The sequence below is a fragment of the Cervus elaphus genome, chromosome 9, assembly GCF_910594005.1.
Source record: "Cervus elaphus chromosome 9, mCerEla1.1, whole genome shotgun sequence".
NCBI lineage: Eukaryota > Metazoa > Chordata > Mammalia > Artiodactyla > Cervidae > Cervus > Cervus elaphus.
The window spans coordinates 29,326,472-29,344,476 of NC_057823.1; the positions used below are offsets into that span (position 1 = coordinate 29,326,472).

Genomic DNA, 18,005 nt, shown 5'->3' on the forward strand with positions numbered 1-18,005 from the left:
CCTCTACACCTAGGTATTAAAAAAAAATGAGAAAACATTTAGTCATCCTAATTGTTAAAAAAAAAAAAATCCTATTTACTTTTCTTTAAATAGAAAGGGTGGGGGCAAAAGTAGACTACGAGCCAGGGTGACAAGCAAGTTACATACCTCTCTTCTTCACCTTCTAGGAGTTTCCTATAAGCACTGATTTCCATGTCCAGGGCTAACTTGACATCAAGAAGTTGTTCATAATCGTTCAACTGTTGCTGCATCTGATCACGTATTTCCGCCATCTCTCTCTCTTTGTCAGACAGCATGCGGCGAGAGTTGTCTCTTTCTTTAGCAAGCAAGTCCTCCAACTCTTGAATCCTCTCCAAACATGCTCTAGACTGAAGATTCAAAGGAACACATTTACTTTCTAGGAACATTCCAACATTAGCACAACACTAGCACAGCTATTTTAAAACATTTCCTGACCTGGAACAAATCCAATCTCTTAACACCAGAATTCAAGAACATTTTTACTTTAAGAAATTAAAAAACAAAATTCCTCCAATACAAAATACAACTCTTAGGAAAGTTTTGTCTTATAAAAAGGCTAGGAAAAGACGGAAAGTTTTGTCTTATAAAAAGGCTAGGAAAAGACATTCATCAAATGTGTCATAAATATACATATAATTTTTCTTTGACCAAATGAAACAAAATTTTAAGCTGTGGTTTTAGTAAAAAAAAAAGTCTGGCTCCCCTACAAACCATTTAGCTCAAAAGTATAAAGTAACGAAAACAAAGAATTAAAAGAAAACTCATTGACAAAAGAAACCGAGTATCTTATGGGGAACTGCTGGAACAATTCAGAAACTTAACAAAAGGGATTCTAGTTACCACTTCAGAAATGGTGTGCTATCCCACGCTCCACCAGCATGCAAACACCATATGATATAGTGTAGTCTGTCAATATTATTGTAAACATGGAAACCTCATATTTGGTATTTAAAAAAAAAATGAAAAACCACACCTCCTACACAAGAAGGTTCATCTTAGAAACCTTGTCATTCACCAGGTAATCACTCATCTGTATGTCTCCAAAACAGAATTCATCCCCCTAACCTCAGAAAATGACCAAGGTAATCAACTCCAAAACACTGATGTAGAGCTTAGGCCCTTAAATTCCAAGTACCTATGCATCAAAGCAGGAGGGAAAGGGCACAAACTGTGCGAAAGTGAAATCTGGAAGGCTGAAGATAAAAAGGATCTCTATTCTGAGCAGAAACATTACACTCTAGCTAGTGAATTTATTTCACACAGGGGTATAGGCTAAATAATTTGAAACTGTTTTACATGTATACTGAGGCTGGACAAATAAGGAAACGAGATGGTAGAAACCAGGCTTTTTACTCTGAGAGACAGAAGTTATAGGTAAGCAAGGAAGAAAGTCCAAAGTGAACCCAGGGGTACAGGGCCAGAGTCCCAGACATCTGTGTAAACGCTTGGTTACCTTAATATAAATACAAGTGGACAGAGACACAATTACAGATAAGCATGTAAACATGGGTTAGCATATACACATTTACCTAGTTCTGCCCACAAGCAGACTTAGAAACAATGACACCCCAACACCAAGGAGCATACCCATGGCCCACAGAACTTACTTTCTAGATACCACTCTCCAGTAAAAAGAACCAGAGCTCCCTGAAGAAATAACTGGTACCAGTGCTGAGATAGGGAAAATACACGATGAGCCTGGAGTGTATCACAGAACCATAAAAAAAAGAAGTGCTCCAAAAACGGGGGAACATGTTAGCCAATCTGACAAAACTCCTCAAAGCCAACGCTGGAACAATCTGAGCCAATAAAGTAATCTAGTGTCCAAACATAGTCCAAATTATAAAAAGATTTCCGTGAGTCCATACTGACAGAAACCAATGAATGAATAAATAAGTACACAAATAGGGGAAGAAGAGGTGAATCTTTACAAAAGCATTCCATTTAATAAAGGTAAAGACTCTCTTCAGAATGTGACGCATAATTCCTGCTCTTTATCCTTGACAGCAGGCTGGATTCAGTGACTTGCTTCCTAAAAACATAGTAGGGAAACACAAAAATAGTAACTTACAGTTGGGAAACCTGGCAAACAGTGTCTTAGCCAATGATGAAGGTTATCACCATCAATGATATTGTGTGCATGTCACATAATCCCTGATATGATGTAACAAGAAGGGCACTTAAAATCCATATCTCCAGGCTAATCATAAGAAAAGCACCAGATAAACTTAAGATTGGGAGACAGCCTACAGGATACCTGGCCAGCTCTTCTTAAGACTGTCAAGGTCATGAAAAACAAAGAAAGTCTGAAAAACTGTCACGACCAGAGGAGACTACGGAGATCTGTGGTATCCTAAAACAGAAAAAGAACAGTAACAGAAAATCTGGTAAAATCCAAATAGTGTAGAGTCTAGTTGACAATAATGTACCAATGGCAGTGTCTCAGTTTTGACAAATGAACCACAGCCATCTAAGATGCTAACGAAAAAGGAAAGCTGGGGGAGGAGCTAAGGGAGTTGTGTGTACCAGCTTTCCAACTTTCCTACAAATTTACAGTTATGCCAAAATAAAAATGTTACTTAAAAAATAATCAACCAGCGAATTAATTAAAATCCAGAGACATTCTATGTCAGAAGCAAGCATTCATCTCAAGGGGGATGCTAAACAAAATCCTGCCTCAGAGAACATGCATTTAACTGTATTTGAAAAAAAAAAAAAAAAACAGGCTATAAACTGAGAAATCCATTTTTTCCCTTTCTCAGGGTTCTTATATTTTCTTTCCTCCAAAATAAAAAACAGTTAAGTGTAAAATGTATGTTCTTTGGGAACTTCCTGGCACTTCAATGGTTAGGACTCTGTGCTTCCACTGCAGTGGGCACAGGTTCAATCCTGGGTCAGGGAACAAAGATCTCTCATGCAGCGCAGCCTAAAAATAAGTAAGTAAAATGTCTCCTCTTCAATCAATCTCTTTATTTTTATTTATCAGGTGGGAGAGACAGACGGGCGACAATGTCTAATCTGAAGAGACATAAATCACCCAAGACTCAGAGAAAACTTTTAGCCTCGATCTGTAAAGGCCAAAATGTAGCCTATTTGTACACCTTAGATGTTACAGGGTTCTGTAAGAAGGAAAAATCAAAATCTAGGTATAAATAAGCTTTAAAATTACTCTGAATCACTTTGTATTTTTAAATAGAAATATTTAAATGTAGTTTAAATAGCTGCACTACACCTGCTTCATAGTGAAATACAAAGACTGCAACACGAGAGATAGATCTAGATCTTTCTTCCTGATTCTGCCATTAAATAACACACCTCACTAAACTGGTACCATTAGGAAAACAGAGAGGTCCAACTAGACTATCTGTAAGATTCTGCCTCAAAACTATAAAACTGTATTACTTATTTCTAATGGCGTAGGGTTCTCTTTGTTTTAAAGTACATAATTGTACCAGTTTATTATAATCTAGCTCTCCCAGAAGTTTCCAGAATTTGGGTGTTAGAAAAACAAAAAATAGAGGTGCTTTCAATGCGCCACTAAACTCTTCTGCAATTCAAACAGACCCTGACCAATTCGTTAATTTAGCCAAAGTCAAAAATATAGATAGAAACGAAAGAAAAGCTGTAAGCAATATATGAAATGCCTAATTACAAAACATAATACTCCTGCTACATTACATAAAAATATTTTCTAAGTCAGCATTTTAAAGGCTATATCAATTGTAAGTAAAACTAAAGAACTACTGCATTGGTTATGGGTCACATAACCAGAGAGGAAACTATGGCCTAACATGCAGCATGATGAAATCAGTGACTCCACAACAAATACTCTGAAACAAAAATTTAGAGATGTCTTTTTAATGATCTAAGGCTAAAATTCATCAAAAGAAGATATCCCTCAAGATATATTATTCATCATAAAATTTGATACTGGAAAGGATCACTCTCCACCCCCAACAGAGAAATTTAAAACTATCTGGCTGAAGCAGGTACTTCTCTCCTATTTCCTAAGGAAGGAGCTCTTCAAAACACCGAGGGCCCTGCCTAACACTGTGTAAGAGCTGCTAACCTGATGCAAAGTTAGCCACCTGATGCGAAGAACTGACTCACTGGAGAAGACCCTGATGCTGGGGAAGATTGAAGGCGGGAGGAGAAGGGGACGACAGAGGATAAGATGGTTGGATGGCATCACTGACTCAATGGACATGAGTTTGAGCAAGATCCAGGAGTTGGTGATGGACAGGGAAGCCTGGTGTGCTACAGTCCATGGAGTTACAAAGAGTCAGACATGACTAAACTAAACTGAACTGAACCTGAAGTTAACCAAAAAACTTGCTGACATCACTAACAGGCAAACAGGGAAAGAGCCCTGAAGCTGAGTCAGAGGACACAGCCACAAGTGTCAGAGCCTACTGCCATTTAACCACAGGCAAGTGCTATTCACCTCACCTGTAGAACATCCACGCCCAGCATAATCAAGTGCATTAAGCACCAGCCCCTGCCCCCACCTCCTAAAAGATAGGGAAATGTAAAACTGAGGGAGACGGAATAACCAGAATATCATTTATTAAATGGAGAAAAGTAGTAAATGTCAACTCAGAGTAAAATCAGACAGGACTATATTTGGAAAGGTACCTATTAAATAAGGCAATGGAAAAAATATTGTTAAATTCTTAAAATCTTTGAAGAGAGTAAGGTATAAAGAGAAAAACTGGGAACAGTGAAAGAAACCCATTTGTCAGCTTACAGTTTCTGGGCTGGTCATTAAACTCACCCAGGTCTGTGGTCAGACTGAATGAACTCAAAGGCCCTTGTCCTTCCAGCTCTTTAACTTTATGCTGTGAGTAATGAAGTACATGTGATAACGGCAAAGTAAAAACTTCTGTTTTAATCAAGTTCTTTTTACATCACCTCGTTTTACACAATAAGGTGTCTTCTAAATTCCTACAATAAATGTCTTCAGTTTTATAATCAGAAAAGGATACTACTAAAAACAAAATATTAAAAAAGAAGAAAGCTTATTTAATCAAGAATAAAAAAGTTTACTCTTATATGAAAAATTTAAAACAACAAAACTTCCCCCCTTAAGGAAAACAGAGCTGAAGTTATTGCCTAAGTCACTAAGGTGAGCAGTAGATTATCAACATATCCCACACACTTACATGGTTATACATGTACTTTGCATGCATACTGGCATCACCCTTGAACCAAAAACCAGATTCCAGGCGGTGTCCACACCTGCTTATGCAGCACCTAGAGTGCCCCATCACGTACTGACAGGCACCCATCAACACAACCAGCAACAGTCATAAGACAGTTAGGTATGCCGATGAATGAATCAATCGCTAAATTCTTAGCCAAGATGCAAACTAATGCTACTTCCCAAGATACTAACTACTGAGTATTCTAAGTACCAAGGGAGTTTGTCTAGAAACACAAAGCATTTACCACCCACAAAGAACTTCCGCAGGTTTTTCTGCATAAGTTTCTAAACGTGATGAAAACAGGTACGTTGGGAAGAGCACTGTGTGGAGACTGGACTGCTGGCTGGGGCAGAACACCAGGGTCCTGGGGTGCGTCCAGAGAATAAGCCGGCAGGTCGTTCCCTCAAAGGCAATCCCCTTAGCTCCAGGTAATCAGGTTAGGAACAACAGTCTCTGCCCGGAGGATGCTTATGCAGTGAGAAATAGAAAAAAAACTCTGGGGGGCACTGTGAAGCCAGAATTCAAGAAAATACTATCCTCTCTGAAGAGTGATTTCAGGAAGAGCCAAGCCGGCCGACTACCGTGGTGGAGGTGACCTTCCAGCACAACTCTGAAGCTTATTTACCTCTTTCTGTAGATTAGAAAGCTGAGACGAGAGGCTCTCAATTCTCATACGACTTTCCATCAGTTCTTCTCTGGCACTATTGACAGTAGAAGTATTCATCTCTGATGACAGTCTGGCATTTTCAAGCTAAGAAAAGAAGCAAACCACGGTCAGTCTTAGCTAGTGAATTAGAACAAACAAATGAGGAAGCATGAATCATCTCAAGATATTTCATTTCAACCCTAAGCCCTGTCAGTAACTAGCTGATGAAACAGGAAAAGCATCATGAAGTTCGCTGAGGTGGTATGAATTACCTTAAAAGTTTTTCTGCTTTTTCAGCTCAGTTTCCAATATGGGAGCTTAACAATGCTGATATACGTGGGTTTACCCGAAATTTAGTGCTTCGTTATTTCATCTATTATATGTCTAATGTCTCAGACAATGCTGCTAATAAGGAGACTGAACAGAGGCAATTTAGCCATGGTAGTGTTTATAGGAAACAAGCATCACATATCCCTAACCCACCAAATCTGATACAGAATATAAAACAATAAACAGAAAGTACTAATTAAGAGATTATTGCAAACCAAACAGAAATACTTCCTTTCAGAAGCAAAAAAAACGCTCCTCTGGTAGAAACAATGGCCCATTCCCCCAAATACCCACAGCATTTTGTCCTGCCTGTCTTCAGGTATGTCTTCCATATGTCTCTTCCCTGACTCCCTCTGAGGCCAGAGTCTATGTGACCGACCCATCCTTAGTTCAGCTTCTTCAGTGCCCAGCACAGCGCCAGCACTAAGGAAGGGCTGAACAACTAAATGTAGCAATTACAAGATCACCCTCTCATCAGCCAATTACTATTTCATAAAGTGGATTAAAAGCAATGTGACCAATTTGAGGCCATGCAATGGAAATTATTTTCAACACCTCTATGACTTATTTTCTAAGTCTTCCACTAACAACTTTTTAATCAAATCATGTAACATTTAACACATCAGGGTAAAATCATTTACTATGAAAGCCTGTAATGACTTAATAAAGTTTTGCATGGTCTCCTAATACAGGAGAGAAGTTTCTATAGTCTTTTTTAAATGAATAGTTAGTGACTGAGGAAGAAATATCAGAGACTGTCCATTTGGCCTTTGTTCAAAACAGCCCAAAGTGTGGTGGTCACAATCTATGTACAATGATGACAGGTAGTCAGAATTAGATGCAGTTCAACAAGGTTAATACTTGCCACTGAATGAAAATTTATTTTTAGATCGCTGGAGTTTAACTAATATAACTTGACATGAATGATCAGTTGGACAAAGAGGTTAAAGACCATACCTTTGATAAAAGTGGAATAATCCTACTTTCTCTGAATAATTTCTAGTTAACATTTACTTTATAAAAAATTGCTTTCAATTTTCTATATTCATGGAGACCACAGGAATTCACTTAATAAAACTAGAACAAACCAAACATCAAGTCATGTTCTCGGGGAGTTTACAGCCACCCCGGGCAGCCCGCTCACTTTGGCGTGGTAAGTCTGCTCTAGCTCCTCTTTGTACAGCTTGACTTGGGCGTCATGTTGCTCTCTCATCTCATGCAGGGCTTGAGCCAGCTTGTACTCGTACTCAATCTGACGCCCAGAGTCCACCTCTACCAAGCGAGTTTCATGCTTTCTTCTGGTTTCATTAATCTCCTAGGAAGAAAAAATGACATAAAACCAAGTTACTTAACCAAGTTACCATGGCTGATATCAAGACCATCTGAAGTTTTACACACCAACCTCCTCATGTCTGTTCTAGGAGAAGCATGTGAATAGACACTTTTTCACCTTCATTTTCAAATGAGAAGATTTTTGAGACAGAACTAATGACAGAAATGGTGGCATCTCAAACCCTAGGAATTTTATGTTCATTTTCAGTAGCACAGCTATTTATTTCTCTGAAGGCAAGGAATGGCTGGAAGACTTTACCATGCAGTCATGGATAACTAGGTATACTGAATAGCATGTAATTATTTTTATAAATTGTACTGACAGTATTAAGAATAACTCTGAAAAAAAATTCCACACGAAAAGTTAGAAACTTATCAGTAAAACTTCAACTAGAAGGTTTATGCATAAAATAGAACTTGTCTTAGACATACTAAGATGCAATGGACACAGCAAGCTAATTTACGTGACTCCTCCTAATAGCTGGTGATGAGAAGGCATCAACTCGTCAATTGATACAGAATCTCATTGACCGTATCACTTCTCTATCTCAAGTACATATGACAATTCACTATCAAAGAACAGAAATAATAAGCATAACCCTTCACATTAGGTTTTAAGGAATTATCCAAACTAGAATGGCTAGGAACACAAGTCCAAGAATAATATTTCCATTCTAGCATCTAGCTCTGAAAATAAAATAGATCTGTCTTTAATGGCAATAATTAAAGAGGCCACAAGGGGGAGATATAAGAAGAACTTGTTTCTGTATCTTGCTTCTGTATCCTCTCATGCGGTTTTTCTGTGCATGCCCTCATCTTTCTCTTAGCCAGAGGAAGATGAGCTGGACAGAATCAGAAAACCAGGGATCAAATTCCAGTTCTGCTACTCGTCTCCCAAGGCTCATATCTAGATGAAGTGAATGCTACTTAAATCATGAAAATATGCAAATAAAAGGTTTAGTTCAACCAGTATCAGGTACCTACTAGCTATTTCGCCCTTCATCTGCCTTCCTTCCTCTTCTTGCTGCTTTTCTCCTTCCTCTTACCCCTTAACCATTCATAATAAGGAATCTAGTTATATTTACTGAATAGAATTTGACCCTCCATGTGAAAAAACAAGAAATGAGGAATATTTTTTTAATTCACTCTCAAAAAGGCAAAACCCCAAAATTCAAAGTTGCTACCCAAACATTCTAAAAATACTAAATTACTTTTTACTGATGTAATTTTCACTTAGTATTTTACATAAAGTAAATGACTTGCAAAGAAAAAAATTCTCAACCTCTGGTTTAAAGATGCAGGAATCCACACAGCTTCAAAACTAAGAAATAATAGATCATGGGCAATTTTAACGAAATGAAACAAAAATGTAAGTCAATGTAAAGATACTTCAATTTATGAACTGTAGTGAATAATTATATGATAGCAGTCACGGTAATTTATAAGGAGCTTTCACATATGGTATTTCACTTTGATCCTCACCACTTCTTGGGAAAAAAACAGCAAGCAATGGTATTTCATTTTTAAACAAGAAACCGACTCAAGAACTGTCCAAAGTCTGGCTGCTTATCCAATGAGTGCGCTTTGTCCCCACAATACCCAGTAAAAACGGTCAATTTCTATTAAATTATTTTTCTCAAACTAAAATTATTTAATTTCTATAATAAATTCCTATGTTGGAGAAGGAAATGGCAACCCACTCCAGTACTCTTGCCTGGAATGTCCCATGGACAGAGGAGCCTGGTGGGCTATAGTCCATGGGGTCACAAAGAGGCGGACACAACTGAGAGACTTCACTTTAGAGACAAATATGAAACTTACAAGCCACAGTTATTATCGTTGTTTATTTAAATATAATATGCTGCCCCCTTTAAGTTAGCCTTATCAAAAGTTAAACAAATAACTTTTGTTTAATTTTGTATCAGGCTCTAAGATTTCTCAATATCTTTATCTAAAATACATGGTTTAAGTAATTAGGATGAAATCCATTTCCTTGGAATTTTAGTCAATCAACAACCAATGGGGGAGGAAATATATTTTGTAAATACTATCTGAGAATGAGAACACATCAAGGTAACCTAATGGTAATAATAAAAGAAAAACTCTGAAAAAAATAAATATTTTGGTGCTAAAACCAAATTTAAAAAGTCACTTTGACTCCTTTACTTTGAATTTGAGATGCAATTATCTGCTGTGCGCAAAGTATATTTTGAGGTGTTTCTTTGAAATTACAAATAATTTATAAGCAAAGTCATACAAAAATATAATTAGATGAAAACATCAATCATTCCATTGTGTCAACAAGGTATTTTAATTTGGCAAACAAAGTGGCAGTGTAGATGCAAATATTCTGAGATCAAAGCTTCTTTTTTTTTTTTTTTTTTAAACTCATATGTGTATCTACTCCTTTGTTCATAAGATCGTGAGCAGCAACTGTATTCAGGTCTCCAACCTTGGAAACGTGAACTCAACTTGCAGTCCTCTTTTTTTAATCATCCCTCATATGATGTCTGCATGACATCTTGAAATATAGTTCCTCAAACTTCTTTCCTTTCTATGGCAAAACCTATATATGGGACAGTGTTTGAGTTGGGACTTCTTGAAACTTGTGCCAAGATCACAATACTTTATCTGAATTTCAAATATTTTCTTTTAAACATTTTTTTTCTGTCAGTAATTTTTAAATTTGTGGCAATATGAAATAAAATTATTTTAATTATTTAAAAAAAAATTCCTATGTTAAAATTGTTAGTCATCATTTTTAACATTACATTACTTTAAAAAACATTAAAACATTTAAAAAACATATGTATTTAATTGCACGTTCTTTAACCTGCATGTTCTCAAATCCTCAATTTCGAGAAAATACACATGCCTCTTTCTTCAACTGTATTACACTACACGTCTTTTTCAGTAACAGCTGTTACTTTTACCCCTCAAGGCTGAGCCACAGAAGTTATGGCTGATAAATGACATTTTTTAGTATATACACATAACTATAAACGCTGTGGGTAGCCAGCCCCCAATGACTGCCGCCTCCAGGTGTTCATCTCCTGTGTGAGCCCCCTTCCACACTGTATCGTGGTTGGTCTGTGAGATGGGGAGTGACGGTGTATCATTTAGGGATTAGTCTCTTCAAGAGAATGTGGTTTGCCTTGCTCGCTCTCTCCCATCACCCACTCTTGAGGAATCCCATCATGTGCAGCCCTGACAGAAGAGCCTGTTGGGCTACAGTCCACAGGGTTGCAAAGAGGCGGGCACGACTGAGCGACTAACATATACACATAAAGGAAGCCGATGCTGAACTGGTATCTCGAGACAACAGTTGTGAATGAACTGTGAAGTGTTCCTCCAGACCAGGCTGAAAGCCTGACTGCAACCTCATGAGACCCTGAAGACACCCATCCAAGTTAAACAGCTCTTAGATCCCTGACCTTGAGAAACTCTAAGATAGTAAAAGTCTGTGATTTTAAGATACTAAATTTTGAAGTAATATATCACTAATACAAATGCTTAAAGAGGTTGATAGTTAATTAACAGCTGTGGCCAGACCTTTTTAAGTTAGATGAAGTAAATAAAGTTATATTATTGCACAAGTGAAAGTCGCTCAGTTGTGTCCAACTCTTTGTGACCCCACACAGTTTCCATACAGTCCATGGAATTCTCCAGGCCAAAATACTGGAGTGGGTAGCTGTTCCCTCCTCCAGGGGATCTTCCCAATCCAGGGATCGAACCCAGGTCTCCCCCCTTGCAGGCGGATTCTTCACCAGCTAAGCCATCAGGGAAGCCCAAGAATACTGGAGTGGGTAGCCTATCCCTTCTCCAGAGGATCTTCCTGACCCAGGAATCAAACCAGGGTGTCCTGCATTGCAGGCGGATTCTTTACCAACTGAGCTATAAGGGAAGCCCTAGATAAAGTAAAAGCTTATAAATTCACCATAACACCTTGAATTCTTACATGCAGCCTTTTTAGCAACAGTGCCTTAAATCCTTTGCCTACAAAATTCTTCCCATTTTTTTCACATGTATGGTTTATAACAAAGCCTTTTGGGATCCCTCCATCCCTTAAAGAAGAAAAATTATTTATAATTACCTCCTCATACATGTTTTTACGAAACTCCAAGTCCTCAGTAAGGCTCTGACAGCGATTCTCCAAATCCACTTTAAGTAAAGTCTCATCTGCTAACTGTTTCTTCGCAGCAGCTAAAGAGGCTTCCAACTAATAGAAGGAAAAAGAACTAATGAAAATTATACAGCAATCATTTAGTAATGAATCTAATAGATACCTATGGACTGAATCAAGTCAAGTATTACAATTTCTATACATTTGTCAATGTATGAGAGTCCCTCATGATAATCTTTATCACAGAACTGTGGGTTCAACCGCTGGTCCCACCCACAGAGTGTCACATCAAAACACCCCTCAAATCTGGTAAGTGGCAACAGGGGATGAACAGATACCTATGGCTTACGTTTCAAAACTCAAACGAACGATTTTAGCTACCAATTCCATTTTTTCCTGTGTGGAGGGCACCATTAAGACATCTTCTCTCAACTATAAGCAAGGTGAAAAGACAGCCCTCAGATTGGGAGAAAATAATAGCAAACGAAGCAACAGAAAAGGATTAATCTCAAAAATATACAAGCAACTCCTGCAGCTCAATTCCAGAAAAATAAATGACCCAATCAAAAAATGGGCCAAAGAACTAAACAGACATTTCTCCAAAGAAGACATACAGATGGCTAACAAACACATGAAAAGATGCTCAACATCACTAATCATCAGAGAAATGCAAATCAAAACCACAATGAGGTACCATTACACGCCAGTCAGGATGGCTGCTATCCAAAAGTCTACAAGCAATAAATGCTGGAGAGGGTGTGGAGAAAAGGGAACCCTCTTACACTGCTGGTGGGAATGCAAGCTAGTACAGCCGCTATGGAAAACAGTGTGGAGATTCCTTAAAAAAGTGGAAATAGAACTGCCATATGACCCAGCAATCCCACTGCTGGGCATACACACCAAGGAAACCAGATCTGAAAGAGACACGTGCACCCCAGTGTTCATCGCAGCACTGTTTATAATAGCCAGGACATGGAAGCAACCTAGATGCCCATCAGCAGATGAATGGATAAGGAAGCTGTGGTACATATACACCATGGAATATTACTCAGCCATTAAAAAGAATTCATTTGAATCAGTTCTAATGAGATGGATGAAGCTGGAGCCCATTATACAGAGTGAAGTAAGCCAGAAAGATAAAGAACATTACAGCTTACTAACACATATATATGGAATTTAGAAAGATGGTAATGATAACCCTATATGCAAAACAGAAAAAGAGACACAGATGTACAGAACAGAGTTTTGGACTCTGTGGGAGAAGGCGAGGGTGGGATGTTCTGAGAGAACAGCATCAAAACATGTATATTATCTATTGTGAAACAGATCACCAGCCCAGGTTGGATGCATGAGACAAGTGCTCGGGGCTGGTGCAATGGGAAGACCCAGAGGGATTGGGTAGAGAGGGAGGTGGGAGGGGGGATCGGGATGGGGAATACATGTAAATCCATGGCTGATTCATGTCAATGTATGACAAAACCCACTACAATATTGTAAAGTAATTAGCCTCCAAGTAATAAAAATAAATGGAAAAAAAAAGACATCTCTCTTTTTACCTTACATTTGGGTACAATAATGAAATAAGCTGTGAGATCGTGAAACGAATGAGCACAAGCACAGCAGAGAGGACGAGCGGCAGCAACAAGATCTGCACGATCCAGACACAATGATGGAGCGGGGAGGGTGCTTTACACGTTGGCTAGCTCAGGTCTACCCCGCAGGTGTAACCACACACCCCCGCCCCCGGCCAAAATAACTCAGTGCATTTTTTAAGATAAAAAGCATAAAACAAGTTTTACAATCAAGACAGATGGGGCAATTAACCTTTGAAATACAGCTCAAGAGCAGAGTCTAACTTACCTGGGCGATCTGATCCTTCAGATCTTCCAAATCACTCTCTAAACTTTTCTTATCACCAAGCGCAGTCGCCAAAGCTGCATCTTTCGAATTCAGCGCTGCTTCGTATTCTCGAAGCTTGATCTGGGCTCCATTAAGATCAGATTCTTTCTTAGCATAACTGCAAAACATTTGAAAAAGTGCAAGACATCATATTATACCCCTGAACTGAACCATTCTCCCACCCTGTTTAAGCGGGACACAAAAGAGAATGCAATTTAAATAAAGGTTGCCATAACCTACTAAAATTACGGAGTGATTCGGGAGCACTCTATCTAGAGTGCTATCTTTGGTGGATAATAACTTCTTCCTTCAACGACCACCCTTCCCCGATTAGGAATGACTCTAGATGTAAGATGTCCAGAGCCCCAACGTATCAGAATCTGGTTGTCTCTGAGAGAGAACACAAGCCTTCTTGTTTTATAAAGAGGTGTCTGTATGGCTCACTAAAACATTTCTGAAGAAATGAAAACTTGTTATTTTTTTTAAATACAATGAATATTAAAAATCAAGATAAACAGGAGACATAAATCAAGATAAATGATGAGATTAAATAAATGAAAATGAAGTTGCTTCAAAAAGTAATGCTATGACTTGTTGATATATAGACACTTCTTTGACATTACCTAAGAACTGACCCCAAGCTTGCAAGTAGTTTCCATTTCTGACACTAAAACTTCCTTAACTACAAATAAAGGCCTTCCTAGTATTTTGAAGAAAACAATTTTTTCAGTTTATACTAATAACTATACAAAAACGAAACTAGAATTAAGGTGTATTTTACTTCTAAATATTACTTTTTACTAAATGGAATTCTACATTATAAAATTAAGGTTCCTTAGGATATAGTTTGTCAAATAATTATATTTTAAAGATCAGTATTTTTTAATCCAAATAATTCTATTATCACTAATAGGTCATACTGGAAAAGCCTTAATAATATAAAAACTCTCAACATAAGTTCTTAATTAAAACTGCTATTAAAAAAAAAAACCACTATTACAGAGAAGTATTTCTACTACTGATGTTTGAGAGTGGGTTCAACAGAGCCCACTTTAATTAACAGAAATCCTTAAAATATTATTGTATCAATATCATAATAAAATGAAGAAAAAAACTATCCAAAGAATAAGGAAAGGTAGTGTAAAAAGAAGATTAAATAGTACTCATTTTTTACTCATTTTGGTATTATAAAACTACATACACATATAAAATCTCAGCAGTCACATAACAAGAATTATTTTTTCTTAAATTCTGTATTTTTAAAAACCACAAGATGGCAGTCTTTCCCTGAAGAGTTTGCTTAGAAACGTGGGGGAAAAAATCAACTGTAGGAGAAAATAAAATTCCCATACAGTTATTATTTGTAACAAAAATGCCTAATTCATACAAGTGCTGGGTCCCAAAGCGAGGAACACCATAGAAAAGAACCAATGCTTGTGTAAGAGCCATTACTTTACCCCATAGTATAAATGACCAGAGCTGGAAGGGAGAAATAGCGCAATACACTGGAGTTTAGAACACAATCATATTTTATAGAGAATTGCACAACATTTACAAAAGCTACTGACTCAAAATTACTTAACAGAAAATTCTTCTGCATCATTGACTAACATTTAGTCAGTAAATATTAGGAGGGGCTTCCCTGGTGGCTCAGTGGTAAAGAATTTACCGCCAATGCGGGAGACAGAGGTTTGATCCTTGGTCCGAGGATCCCACGTGCCACGGAGCAACTGAGCCCCTATGCCACAGCTACTGAGCCAGAGCTCCAGAGGCCAGGGATCTCAACTGAAGCCTGCGCCCGATCGCCCCTGCTCCACAACAGTGAGAAGTCACTGCAGTGACAAGCTTGCACACAGCAGCTACAGAGAACCCCTCCTCGCCACTAGAGAAAAGTCCACACAGCAATGAAGACCCAGCACAGCCAAAAATAAATAAATAAAATTGTGTTTAAAGATCATGCAGGAAGTCTTGGTCTAATTACCAGCACATGGTCCAAGTCCAGAAACCTGCAAAACTGACATCATATCATACACATGTGAGCATGCATCACCTAAGCACACAGTAACAACTGACAATGCTCTGAACAAGTAACTTAGACAGGAATCCAGAGTTACGAGGAAGTATCACTTAAGGCATCGGTGGGCATTTTTCTGAGACTATACTTCCTAACTGAATTTCTTCAGTTACTGACCTGCCTATTCAAAGGAGATGTTATCACACATGCACATGCTGAGTATAAGTCAGAAAACATATCCATTTACTGGACGTGTTTACCTAAGAACCAAAACTAAATTGCAACAACAACAAAAAAGGTTTATAAAACATAGCTAACACTCTAATTATCTCCTCCCTTAAGAAACAAAATTACTTTCATTTCAAGTAAGCTTGAATTTCAGTCATAGAGAAGGAAATAGCAACCCACTCCAATATCCTTGCCTGAGAAATCCCTTGGACAGAGGAGCCTGACGGGATACGGTCCATGGAGAGTTGTGAAGAGTCAGATACAACTTAGGGACTAAACAAGCTTGAATTTCATTCATAGCAAGTAACCAGGTCTAATCAAATAGCTGACCATTAAAAAAATAATCAGCTGGAAAGGCTACATTTACATTACTATGCCAAAGCCTTTTACTGTGTGGATCATAATAAACTGGAAAATTCTGAAAGAGATGGGAATACCAGACCACCTGACCTGCCTCTTGAGAAACCTGTATGCAGGTCAGGAAGCAACAGTTAGAACTGGACTTGGAACAACAGACTGGTTCCAAGTAGGAAAAGGAGTACGTCAAGGCTGTATATTGTCACCCTGCTTATTTAACTTATATGAAGAGTACATCATGAGAAACACTGGGCTGGAGGAAGCACAAGCTGGAATCAAGATTGCCGGGAGAAATATCAATAACCTCAGATATGCAGATGACACCACCCTTATGGCAGAAAGTGAAGAAGAACTAAAGGGTCTCTTGATGAAAGTGAAAGAGGAGAGTGAAAAAGTTGGCTTAAACCTCAACATTCAGAAAACTAAGATCATGGCATCCAGTCCCATCATTTCATGGCAAATAGATGGGGAAACAGTGGAAACAGTGGCTGACTTCATTTTTCTGGGCTCCAAAATCACTGTAGATGGTGATTGCAGCCATGAAATTAAAAGACGCTTACTCCTTGGAAGGGAAGTTATCACCAACCTAGACAGCATATTAAAAAGCAGAGACATCATTTTGTCAACAAAGGTCCATCTAGTCAAGGCTATGGTTTTTCCAGTGGTCATGTATGGATGTGAGAGTGGACTGTGAAGAAAGCTGAGCACTGAAGAATTGATGCTTTTGAACTGTGGTGTTGGAGAAGACTCTTGAGAGTCCCTTGGACTGCAAAGAGATCCAACCAGTCCATCCTAAAGGAGATCAGTCCTGGGTGTTCATTGGAAGGACTGATGCTAAAGCTGAAACTCCAAAACTTTGGCCACCTGATGCGAAGAGCTGACTCATTGGAAAAAACCCTGATGCTGGGAAAGACTGAAGGCAGGAGGAGAAGGGGACGACAGAGGATGAGATGGTTGGATAGCATCACCAACTCGATGGACATGGGTTTGGATGGACTCTGGGAGTTGGTGATGGACAGGGAGGCCTGCCGTGTTGAGGTTCATGAGGTCACAAAGAGTCGGACACGACTAAGCGACTGAACTGACTGACCGACATTACTATTATTCTATCTCACTGGATGAAGAGAAACAGACATAACTTCAATAATGTACTTCCCAATAGAACCTGGTACCTAAATCTGGGACCTGTCCTTATAATCTCCTGAGGCTTGTAGGACTAAATAACCTAAATACAATTCATTACATACTACTTTCTGAATTACTCCTGACCACCTCTGACTACCAAGAAAACCACTGTGCTTCACTGCTTTAATGATCTTGGTTTTTCAACCTATCAACTCTTTGAACCTGACTAGTTTTAGGATCAGCATTTCAACCCTGGCGTCGGCACTGAACTACCTGGCTCTTCAACTCTGTGTCGGTTTGCTGAGGACTCTGCACTACCTTTTCTCCTTGGATGACAAGTATCCCACTCCCTTGGTATCCTTCATTTGTGTAAGTGTACCCCATTCCAGACTACTCCCACCAATAAATACCTGGAAATTAGAAAATGCAACCAATTACATAATTGCTGGAAAACGAAGGTTTAACTGAGCTCCTAGGGGATATCCATCGTTGGCAGGTAGTAACTAGAGCACATTTTAACTAAAGGCACATCACAAATGCACAACATACAGAAAAATCACTAGTAGGTAAAATCACAGAGAAGACCTAGTAAGTATATAATAATGACTTAAAAGTTCATTATGAATCATACTGTAGGTGTAAAACCTGAAAAATTAAGTTGACCACTTAAATAGGGAAAGAAGAATTAGTGTGAATCAGAAATTAAGCAAAACTTCTTGCCTGGAG

The 18,005-nt window shown here is 38.4% G+C and overlaps 1 protein-coding gene across 2 annotated transcripts in view; it reads right to left on the bottom strand.

Annotated features, from left to right (window-relative positions):
• Positions 1-18,005, bottom strand: part of LMNB1 (lamin B1) — a 53,075-nt gene that overhangs the window by 15,877 nt on the left and 19,193 nt on the right. For both annotated transcript variants that reach the window (XM_043912214.1, XM_043912216.1), the window contains 5 exons: positions 13,517-13,673; positions 11,627-11,752; positions 7,346-7,516; positions 5,851-5,976; positions 148-368 (listed from right to left, as the gene is read on the bottom strand). In XM_043912214.1, the coding sequence (XP_043768149.1) occupies positions 148-368; positions 5,851-5,976; positions 7,346-7,516; positions 11,627-11,752; positions 13,517-13,673 (801 nt within the window). The remainder of the gene's footprint in view (positions 1-147; positions 369-5,850; positions 5,977-7,345; positions 7,517-11,626; positions 11,753-13,516; positions 13,674-18,005) is intronic.